An 11,308-nucleotide genomic window follows, 5' to 3' on the forward strand; every position below is an offset into this window, starting at 1 on the left:
GGACGTTGGTTTCCCACGCTTTGTTTAAATACACTGCCATATGAAATAGTTCTAAAAAGAAAGCTGTTCGATTGATTTTATTTTTATTATTATTTCTTGAAATCGGTATGCAAGAAAAAGATTCTGTCACTGGTTATAGGTGCAGATGGGAATATCCGGCTCTCGGGTAACTGTTTAGGCGGTAACTCGGCAAGAAGCCTCGTTACCGCCTTAACAGTAACCCTCGAGTCCGGATATTCCCATCTGCACCTACAACCAGTGAAAGAATCTTACAATATAGCTGTACTAAAGACAAGCTGTTGTCTTAACCCCTAATAAGTAGAGTGTACGGGTAATGAAATGTAAATCATGTTCGCACAGATTGTAAAGTCCAAAAGGACAGAGCTTAGAATAGGCAAACTATGAATTTTATTATAATTGCATTTTGTCATGGAAAACTTTCAAACATACTGTACATGCAAAATGATAGTTGTAATATACTGTATACTATAAACTACTGAAATAACACATTTACAAACGCAAGTTTGAATAAAATAGATGTTGTCGAAAGGAATACATATGTGAGGCTAACCAGTTAAAATACAGTTTTGTAAACAATATGATAGAGGTTTAAATTAAGGTCAAATCTGTCCAGCATCAGTAGTAATTTGTTAAATAATTTAAAGGATAAGGGAAGTACGGCATTGTTATATCGCCGTCGCGGTTGCTGGTTGCAAACGCACTATGTTGGTTTTCTTATGGCGCGGCTCACATATATTCTAATATACGGAGTTAATATTATACCAATTAGATGACCTTCACTTTAATAAATTCTTATTTATGATATCAACAAGTAATCAAAGCCTTTTAGTTTCGCATTTCCTTTTTTATTCTTAGTCTGTAATTATTTTTAACAATATTGTTTCACCAATACAATTGTTCATGTTTCATGTGTACAGGTACTTTCCATTTTCACCATTGAATTGCTAACAGCCAAAGGCAACAATAATGTTATTTTGCTATATATACATACATAGTATATAAACTTGATATAAACTTGATTATACTCGCGGACGTACGAACGTAGGTTATTTTTCATTAATATAAACCCACTTATGTTAACCTAATAACAATCCACTTTCCTAAACCTAATCGTGCAAGCTGTTGGGTTTTATGCAAATCCACTGACAACAACTAACATTCATAGCGAGGACAGAAATGGAGCTTAAAGCAATTATTGTTATATTCATATTGACAATAACCTTTCAAATAATATTAGGTAAGACTTATTTATTTTAGTTTTGTCTTTTCGTTTCAGAGTTTTAGGTCAATTAGAGGTCAATTATAAAACGTTCATTGCATTTGTAATAATTCTTCACATGCCCTTTTATCGGGTTCTAATGATCAATTTGAGGGCCAAATTCTGAGTAAAATATGTCCGTTTATTTATTTATTTTTTTTTTTTTTTTTTTTTTTTTTTTTTTTTGTTATTTAAAAATGACCAATGTTCGAAATAATTTATCGATCTTTAACAAATTTGTATTTTGCTCAAAACAGCCACCAGGATATCTTTGCAAAACCAGGATTTTGGCAAACTTCACTACCATTTCTGAGTGACTTAGAAGCTTCTGTTTTAGCTTGGATGGTAGTTTAGGGGCCAAGGAGCAATAAATGATATAGTTTTGCATTATTATTAATTTCCTTATGTATAAAAAAATTGATTTAAATAATTTGGCCAATTGGATTTTTCCAATTTCCAATCGGATATATGGCGTCCGATTGGAATTTTTGAAAATCCAATCGGACATTTTTCCAATATTTTGACGGGCTGGATTTTTTTCCGGGCGGAAAACGATAATTTTTTTATAACAAATTTAAAGGCATATCTGTGTTACTTTTGTGTTTAACTATCTTTTTGTCTTGGTTTGACATCCATACTATGGTAAATAAAAAAATCCCATTTAAAAAGCTGGAAAAAAATCCGATTGGATATTTTCAGAAAAAAATTCAGATTTATTGTAAACACTTATAAACAGGATCAATGAACACCCTTAAACATAGGTAGTGAATAACGATGTTTTGAGTCAGTTTAAAATGGTTTTAAAAAAAATCTAAATCCAATTGGATTTTTTTCCAATTTTAGGAGTTGGAATTTTTTCCAGGTTATAAAGTTGGAAATTTTTCCAGCTTTAAAAGTTGGATTTTTTTTCCAGCTTTAAAAAGTTGGAAAAATATCCAGCTTAAAAAGAGACTTTTTTTCCAAATGTGAATGAGTGTGATCATTTTAAAGCTACAATACTTCTTTTCTTAGCATTTTTGAACTGCATTGATATAAATTTACTGACGTGTGAGCCATAGAATACGGTCTGTTATTTGATACCTATCTATAAATTATTATGAGTTCCAATGAAATCTGAAACGTCAATATTTTTCTAATATAATGTTGACGTCCAAATAAATATCATATAGGGCGTGCGACGTCATTTGTGACACCAGTTTCATGTCTGCCATTGCGTTTAAAAGTTTTTATAAACAGGAATTTATACCATTAAAATAGAAATAATATACTTTTGTAAATGTAACAAAATGTTTGTATTGCATCTAGAAATGGGCACTCTATATTTCTCGGAATAATATTCACACCATTACGTCGCCGAATATCTGAAGCATATTTCCAGCGTATTTTCTCAATTCTTATACAAATCTAATAACCAATAATTATTCCAATATAGAGACTAAATATAACTTTCTTCCGTTTTATGCTATAGCGCAACAATTGTTTATCATACTATATAAAGAAATAAATTTTGTTGTTGCGTTTCAACATGTGACATTTTTAGCCTGCCGAACGGATTTTGTTGTTTCTATGATAAAAAAAGAGTGAAACACCAGTTTCAAGACACTAAATTTTGAGATATAAATGGTCCAGAATACAATCCTTGTGCGACCTGTACCTTATTATCTGCAAATGACTGGCCTAAAACATATGTATATTTATAAAGCGTGCGACCATATTTGTAACCATGCACTTTTTCCACAAACTTAAGCTAAACCTGGATGGATGGATGACCATTTCCATTTTATCTGAGTTCCGGTATCTTAGGTAAGATTTTAGACCAGACCATCTACATGAAGCTTCAAGCATTAGTTTATTTTACACAGTAATTACTCATACGCAGGAGTCCTTCATTCTATAATTATTATTTGTAACCATTTGAATATAAATGCCTTTACAGATCTACCTGCTGTAGTGAAAAAAATCGTACTAGACCATAATACGAAACAGGCCCCTGCCACTTAACTTAGCGCAGGTTTTAATTCACACAAAGCGATAACACGTATATTCGTCAAATCCTGACCATAGTATTTACAGAAATATGAGGAAATGGTCTTAATGTCAATCATTTTGTAGAATACTACTTAACTTAAATATTTCTTTAAGAAATTCACCGATTTGTAACTGAATGACAAGTCATGGACATAACCGAATTGTTTGTTTTTATTTCTTTATTCCATTTTGGCGCATTTAATTTCAATATAGGAAATACCGCATAAAAGTCAAATTCTAAAACAGTTTATAGCTATAGTTAGCATATGAACACAATGTTAGATGGCTTCGTATTGTATTTTATTTTTTTTTTTTTTTTTTTTTTTTTTTTTTTTTGTAACATATTCATTAGAATAGTGGTAACTCGGCTAATATAACAAATATATCTCTTCTGTTTTTTCAGGTCAAAGTATACCAGGTAATATATTGGTTTGAATATAATTACGCTCTGATAAATTTTCAAGCCGTTTTGAAAACCCCAATCGAAAGAATCTAAGCTGAAATACATATGTATGTAATATTTGCTACGTTTTTCATAAATTTTATGATATTACGGTATTTTACTGATAATTTTCTATTTTACTGAATTAAATTCAACACAAAAGGCAGAAAAATTAACATTTTAGTCGAATGCCCGCGAAAAAGTAATGTTCTGTTGTCTCAAGGAGCGCTACACGGGTAATTCGAACACGAGTTACCAGAGTCAAGAGCCCTCCCTCTGCATGTCCGGATGACATACTTTTTACTACATTTCTCATCAAAATGTTAAGCAGAAAAGAATTTCAGTTATTTCAAAATGTTTTTGGTTTTTATTGCATTTTATTTTTCAGAATGGTGTCGGCGCAAACGTCCGCGCTTATGCAAGGCTAATTATTGTGACGTCGAGAAATGTAAACATTATCCAGAGGCAATTTGTATGTAAGTAATTACTTCGATATCTATATTTTAATTTCTAAATATGTATTTCCTATCGAGGCCATGCCTACCCATATGACTTCAGTAGTGGTTTCTTCAGGAAGCAGATTCAAATGAGTTAAAGATTTTCATCACAATCAAACTAAAATAAATTAGTTTAAACTGAGCTAACATATAAATTGTTGCAGAGTTTGATTTCCGTAAGGACTGCTTTCTTTGAACGCGACTGCTATTAATATCACTTACCAAAGGAAGAATAAAGCTTAGATAGTTCTCTAATATTGGACAATACAATATCTAATTTTGTAAAGTACAGATTTATTTTACTTTGTATACCTTGGATCTTAGTTCTTTATTGCCAACTTGGATATTCGAACCAATTTGTTATCAACACCTGCTTCTCACTAGTCTTAACATCAGTTAACAACCCAAGATTTTCAAAAGTTTACTTGTATAAACCCATATTTCCAGAAATGACAACCCGTGCAAACCAACGTGTAAAGGTCATTTCTACACCGTGGAAGGGGTTAGGCTTTCCAGGAGACAGTGTAAAAAAGGTCGAGGTATGAACATGCTATTAAGCTCTTTCCATTTTCATATTGAAGTGTGCTTTTGTCCAGAGCTGTGAACTAGAGTCAAAGTTTCATAAAACGCTATCGGTATTAAGAGAGTTGCTGTTTGACATTTCAAATATGCCCTTTGGAAATTTGATGTTTATTTCCATATAAGGAAAGAACGATGACGTCACTAAATTCAAATTGACTTCCGTTCATTGCAACAATAGTAGTAAAATTACTCTGTAGTCGAAAGTTCATTGATTTCTCGCTACTTTTAATCCTTTGCGAATATTTATCTAATCAGAAATGTCGAATATGTTGAGCTTTACCTTAGATAAGTGTATATTGTGAAATTTGTATTACTTTACGTGTAACTGAAACTGAAATTTATGTATGCCTATTTCAATGTTTGTTTACAGGGAAAAGACCACGGATTCCAGGTACTAAAAAACGTTTCTTGTTCACAAATAATGTATACATTTCCAATACATTCTTGCTGATAAATTTTATTATTGAAATAAAAAGAAAAACTTTTGGTCCCCCATACATAGTAAACTAAGGATAATAAGTCAAAGGTTTTATAAAATCTCAAATTATTGTCAGTTATCAAACCGCCCAAAAACATGTCAACTCAGTCTAAAGGTCTGTGAAAAGAGCGATGTTTTTCCCCCTCCTGCACAGCACTGCAGGTGTTAAGTCATACTGATCTCGGGTCAAACGACCAGTAAAAGAAATTGTTCTTAAATATTTGTCCTCCTGATTTTATGCCGTGCCCTTTTCCTGAATACATAATTTTAGCAACTGAGTAAGCTGCTTATCCATATAATTTCATGAACTTTCGCGCTGATTCTATAATGATCGTAAACCTGAGCGGTTGCCGGGAACAAACCCAAAAAGATTTTAAGTCTTTGAATATCAACTTGTAATCAAATTCAAACATTCTATTTCCTATTTTCAGTTAGAAGAGAGGGAAAAAAGAATGTAGTTGTTTCTTAATATTTAGCTTTTGCATTTTAATATCTTAAGATTTTTTTCAATATTTTAGCATGGTGTCCGAAGGGAAGTCCTACTAAAAACTGTTTTGTCTTTCCTTGCGATGTCATGACTTGTCCAGCATATCAACAAGCTATTTGCATGTAAGTTATTAACTTAGATAAATACTTAACAGTAGTACTTTAAGCGCGTAAACTTGTTTGGGCGTCTTTTTAATTTAAAAAAAAATGAAACACAAATATAATACAAAGTAAAAAAATCGCTAATTAATTGAAATTTCGTGATAACTACCAAGACCTTTTCAGGCGCACCAATATTCATTTTACCACTTGTTTGTTCAAAAGTATCTCGCTGTATTTGTTTATTTTTAATTATTTTGTTCGGGTATAACGTCCCAACGACACAGTTACAGACCGTATGGCGACTTTCCGCCTTTTCGTGATGTAGGAAGACCGAGCATTATTAGCGGGCACCTAGCACTACTGGATGCACATGCCATTAAACACGGTTTAAACCCCTGTAAAATATCCATTAAAAAAGGAAAACCCGTTAATTAACCCCATTAATTATTGCATCACTTTATTTAACAGGTTTCCCAATATTAATGGGTTACATGTTAAAATACCATTAAAACACCCATTTTTGACCATGAATCATGCCGTTAAAAATTTAGTTTGGTAGCTAAAAAGGTTAATGGCTTTGAAAAAAATAGTGAAATTCTGTATATTTTGAATTTAACAGGATTATTCATGGCTTTTAAATTTGATTTAATGCCCATTAAATGTTCAGGTTCTGTACGATTTCATTTAAGGGAAAACTTAATGGCCCTTAACAGCAATGTGATGCCCATTAAATCCTACATTCTGTAAAATGTGATTCGTATATTATCAGAAGCACAATTTTTTTTTATTTTTTTTGCTTTTGGCTTGCACTCGTCCCATTGAATGCTTATAATTCCAGTCCCATATTGTTCTTAAATGGACGTTAATCACAATAAATACATACTACGCACACATCGTCCATAATATATCATGATGTTATATTTAGTTGCATTAAAGTTATTTCCCCTTGGTGCAGTTACGCCATTTTTTTTTTCAAATGTTTGCCAAATTGTGTTCCTACAAAAATCGGTTTTATTTCGATGAAAGTCGGATGAAAACATATTAACTTATTTGATAAAATCAATCTACATTATTTTGGTAAGGGTAAATACGTATTGATGCATGCCACTTTTTCTGTTTTTTGTTTTTCCTGTCCAAATAATCAGCATTTGTATAAGAAACTGGGTGGGGTAAGGAATTTACATTATAAAATGTGTTCAGACCAGTTTAGATTTTCAAATTTTCCAATCCTTGAGTAGAAACTAAGGTTTATAGAGAAGTGAACAGTCTGATTTAAATTCATTTGGGGCATGGGCAGATCAATGGCTTCTTCGATTCAATGAATCAAAGAGTGTGGTACGCTTGATTGGGGGGAGCTATTTTTGATGTCATCCCTCAAACATTTGCTCTTAACTGTTTAAGTGCATGCACCAGAGCACAAAGCACTGAAGGAGAGCTAAATTGTGATCGCCCATTGTGCGTTGACATTGTCATCAACAGTTGCTTTTTGAATACACCTGACGCCTTATGTCTGTACCAATAAAAACTTGGTCAGAATGTTTGTCAATATAAAAATGCTGAATCATTAAAACTACCCACATGGTCACTTGATCTATTAAACCGGTACCTCTAAACCCTTCTCAGTACAACACAATACCATACAATATCCATTTATTTTCTCATTTCATATGAACATATGACAGAATGAGGAACAATATGACAAATGTTTGTACGAGGCTGTTATATGTGTTTACATTACAAAATAAAGAGAGAAAAAAGAAGAATCAAATATTCTTCTAGCATTTTACAAAACAGTACCTATGTATAGATACTATTATGTGTGTAGTAATACATAGTTTAAATTAATACGGCAAATATCAATATGAAGTTAACTATCTTAAGATGTCTAATTCTGATGGCAAATTTTCATGGTCCTTATTTGATATACCATTAAAATATAACGAACTCATTAAAATTGAATCTGACATATTTAATGAGACCATTAATCAATTTTTAATAATTAACGGCCATTAACAGAGTCTTAAAAAATTAATGGCCCCATTAGTATTTACTAATTAATGTGGAATTAAGGGGTACTTTTTAATGGCACATTAATTTCATGCCAATTAAAACTTTTCATGGAGTTTGAAGGGGCCAATTAACTTATTTTAATGGTTTATTTTAAGCAGCTTTTCATGGCCATCAAAGTCATTTTAACAAGGTATATTTTACCAGGGTTTTAATTTACTTATTTCATGCCTTAAAACTATGGTCATGAAAATCCCATTAAATAGTAAGAGGTAATGGGTGAATTTTTATGGTGACCTGTTGAAACTCTGTTTAAAACGTTTGAAAAAATTAAGGCCAATTTCATGACCCTTTTAATGGCATGTGCATCCAGTAGTGTAGGTAGAACCACTGACCTTCCGCAAACCAGCTGGATGGTACTGTATTTGAGTTTCTACAGTTTGATATTTATTATAGTCTCATAGATGTACAAAAATGCATACTATTAACGAACTTCAAGCCGCGAAATTAATTGTTAATGTCCAGCTGTTCAAACATATTCACGTACTGTTGATTTTCTGATATGCATTTTCTGTTCTTATTTAAAGACCTGATAATCCATGTGAGCCGGCTTGCAGTGGCAACTTTTATCTAGGACGGCAACTTCTGAATCAGACGCAGTGCCACGAGGGATGAGGATATTGAACGAAGAGACTTGTCTGATATTGTACAATTTTATCTATAGGCTGTGGACTGTCAATTTTTGAAGTACTTAACAATACTGCTTTCAGTCTTTTCTGTTTTAAAACCTTTTTGTAATATAATAGTATGTTTTGATTTCATTTTGTATATTGAAGCTTCTAATATGAATTTCTATAATACTTGAAACTTTTATCCAGCTGTCTGCATAATTTATATTCATAATCTTCAGATGTTGAAGTCTATATTAATTCTACTTTAATTGTTGATAAAGGTACAATTGTTACAAGCGTTGCATTTTGTCCAACCATTGCCTACAAAACCACCACTCATAGTAGCTTTAGTTTAAAGAAATGATAAGTTATTACTTGCCACAGATGTTGTGATGTTTTCAGTGCAGAATTTGAAATTATTTACAGATTATGTTATGGAATACAAAACTGGTGTTAGAAATTTCGATATATGAACAAAACCCGACAATCGCTTTACCAAGTACAATTTAAGGTTACAATTGATTCGCTTATAGTGAAAACTTGAAATTTTAGTTTTGTTAACAATCAAATATTTGCCAATATCATGATAATGAAAAAAGACCATACCAGTGAAAATGATCTTATCTATAATTATATGTATATACAATACTGACAAAAATGGTAGAATAAATATATCATAAACGTGCGATCACTGTCATTGTGATATAAGTCAAAAAAATAGAGTCAAATAAGTATAGAAATATAGAGATTGATTACAACCGGTTATCTCACTGATTATCATTATGTAATCTTCACTGTTATGGAACTACATTTCAATGCGATAAAATATGAATTATAAAAACATTCACAAAAGAATATTTGCTTTTTGGGGGGGGAGGAGGGGAGTGGTTATATAATGAAAGGTCGAAATATCTTTCAAACTCGTAACCACCAGATTTAAATTCCCTTTAATATTACATCTGGTGTTCATTCTGATAGAGTTATTTTGATTTTATATTGAACTTCTATTTCTTGAAAATGAACCGCACTATGTGAAAACCAACATAGTGCATTTGCGACCAGCATGGATCCAGACCATCCTGCGCATCAGGATCCATGCTGTTCGCTAACGGTTTCTCTAATTGCAACAGCCTTTAAAAGCGAACAGCATGGATCCTGACCAGACTGCGCGGATGCGCAGGCTGGTCTGGATCCATGTTGGTCGCAAATGCGCTATGTTGGTTTTCTCATGGTGCGGCTCAAACAGTTTTACGGCTTCGTTAACATTTAAATGTTCTGTGCACAATGAAAATAAATATTGCGGGCCCGTTTTTCTTTAGTCCCTCGGTAAGATCAGATGATTATAAGTGGTCGCCATAGTTCGTCCCAAAACATTCGTTCTAATTAACTACAGTATACATGTACCATATGAAAACCTACCACATTTCCAAGGCTTCTCAAAGATTTTAATGCTAAAAATATGAAATTCACTTTTTATTCTCTAATTGATAAACCTTTATAGCATTTTAATACTAGATTAATAAAAATATATATATTACACCAGTTTTGATAATGAATGCCATATGGAAAAATCTATTACAATTTTGTAGAAGTGTTTGCATATCAAAATAATTTGAATGAATGAATGAATGAATGAATTAGTTTGGTTTTACGGCGGATCGATACAAAACGGTCATATATCGCCGAAAAACACTATCTGAAAAGGAACTTTTTGAAGCAAAGCATAAAAAGAAACCAAGTTAAATAATGATGGGCTCGTTTTGATAACGTTTCTTCATAACAGATAATGAAACGCACATTTTCCCATGTCCTCTAAGCTGACCTCTGTATTTATAAAACATTGAACAAACTTCATAATCCGAAGCGTTTCCTTTACTTGTTGGTAGTGGAAATCACCACTAAATCAAATGTAAGCATGTCTAGTCACGTGTGGTCCAATTCTAATAAGTTTTAACCATCTCCTCTTTTCCTCCCTCTCTTTCTGAACAGCATTTTTTAAATTCTTTTACTCAACCTGTTTTCGGTATGTATGTGTATCAAAATCTGTTTGATGTAATCGTTTTTTATAACCTAAGCTGAACCTATAGAGTGCATTTAAGGGCAACCCTCGCGTCCATAAAGCCAGGTCTTCCCCCCACCCTCCCCCACCCCACTCCCCGAAAACATGTCGACGACCATTAATGCATGCTCATTCAAGATCACAAGTGCATTCCTCAACCTTGTATAGAGTTATTTGCGTGCAAATATAAATTTGGATGTTGGACCCTCAAATGTATGTGTAACAAGCAAATTCGATGAATTGGTATCCCCAGCCGAATGGGTTTGTGTTGAGGAATGGTAGAGAAATATACCCGGCAAAAAGTTACGGATGTTTCTAAGAAGCAAATAATTTCATTACATTTGAACTTAAAAGAAAAGAAGTCCTTAAGAGAGCACAATCAAGTAAGAAATCTGGAACGTGGGTGGCCACGGGGGTGGTGACTGGGGGATTACAACTTCACATGTTGATAAATATTCCAGGAATGTTTGAAAAAATTAAACAACAAAGAAGACGGAGTGCAAAAACATGGCGGGATGGGTGCATGATCGGGGTGGTGGGGGTGACTGGGTGGAGGAGCGATGTAGGAGAAGGGTACAACTTTGCATGTCGATAAATATTCATGGAAGGTTTAAGATTTAAAAAAAAAAAAAAGAAAAAGAAAAACTGTAAAGAAAAATGGTGGGGTGTGGCTGGTG

At 32.8% G+C, this 11,308-nt stretch overlaps 1 protein-coding gene across 1 annotated transcript; it reads left to right on the forward strand.

Moving 5' to 3' along the window:
- Positions 1 to 948: 948 nt before the first annotated feature.
- LOC123531615 (uncharacterized) lies at positions 949 to 8,628 on the forward strand. The gene is made up of 7 exons (XM_045312738.2): positions 949 to 1,258; positions 3,711 to 3,725; positions 4,138 to 4,225; positions 4,694 to 4,785; positions 5,199 to 5,219; positions 5,825 to 5,915; positions 8,489 to 8,628. The coding sequence occupies exons 1-7, from the start codon at positions 1,198 to 1,200 to the stop codon at positions 8,574 to 8,576; spliced, it is 456 nt and encodes a 151-aa protein (XP_045168673.1). The 5' UTR covers positions 949 to 1,197; the 3' UTR covers positions 8,577 to 8,628.
- The last annotated feature ends 2,680 nt before the right edge of the window (positions 8,629 to 11,308 follow it).

The sequence above is a fragment of the Mercenaria mercenaria genome, chromosome 1, assembly GCF_021730395.1.
Source record: "Mercenaria mercenaria strain notata chromosome 1, MADL_Memer_1, whole genome shotgun sequence".
Classification (NCBI taxonomy): domain Eukaryota; kingdom Metazoa; phylum Mollusca; class Bivalvia; order Venerida; family Veneridae; genus Mercenaria; species Mercenaria mercenaria.

What these genes read in the sequence shown, in the direction of transcription:
- LOC123531615 (XM_045312738.2), top strand. Translation starts at nt 1,198, where the DNA reads ATGGAGCTTAAAGCAATTATTGTTATATTCATATTGACAATAACCTTT. An exon ending in ACAGTGTAAAAAAGGTCGAG is followed by an intron (nt 4,786 to 5,198) that starts GTATGAACATGC and finishes GTTTGTTTACAG; the next exon opens with GGAAAAGACCACGGATTCCA. An exon ending in TATCAACAAGCTATTTGCAT is followed by an intron (nt 5,916 to 8,488) that starts GTAAGTTATTAA and finishes TCTTATTTAAAG; the next exon opens with ACCTGATAATCCATGTGAGC.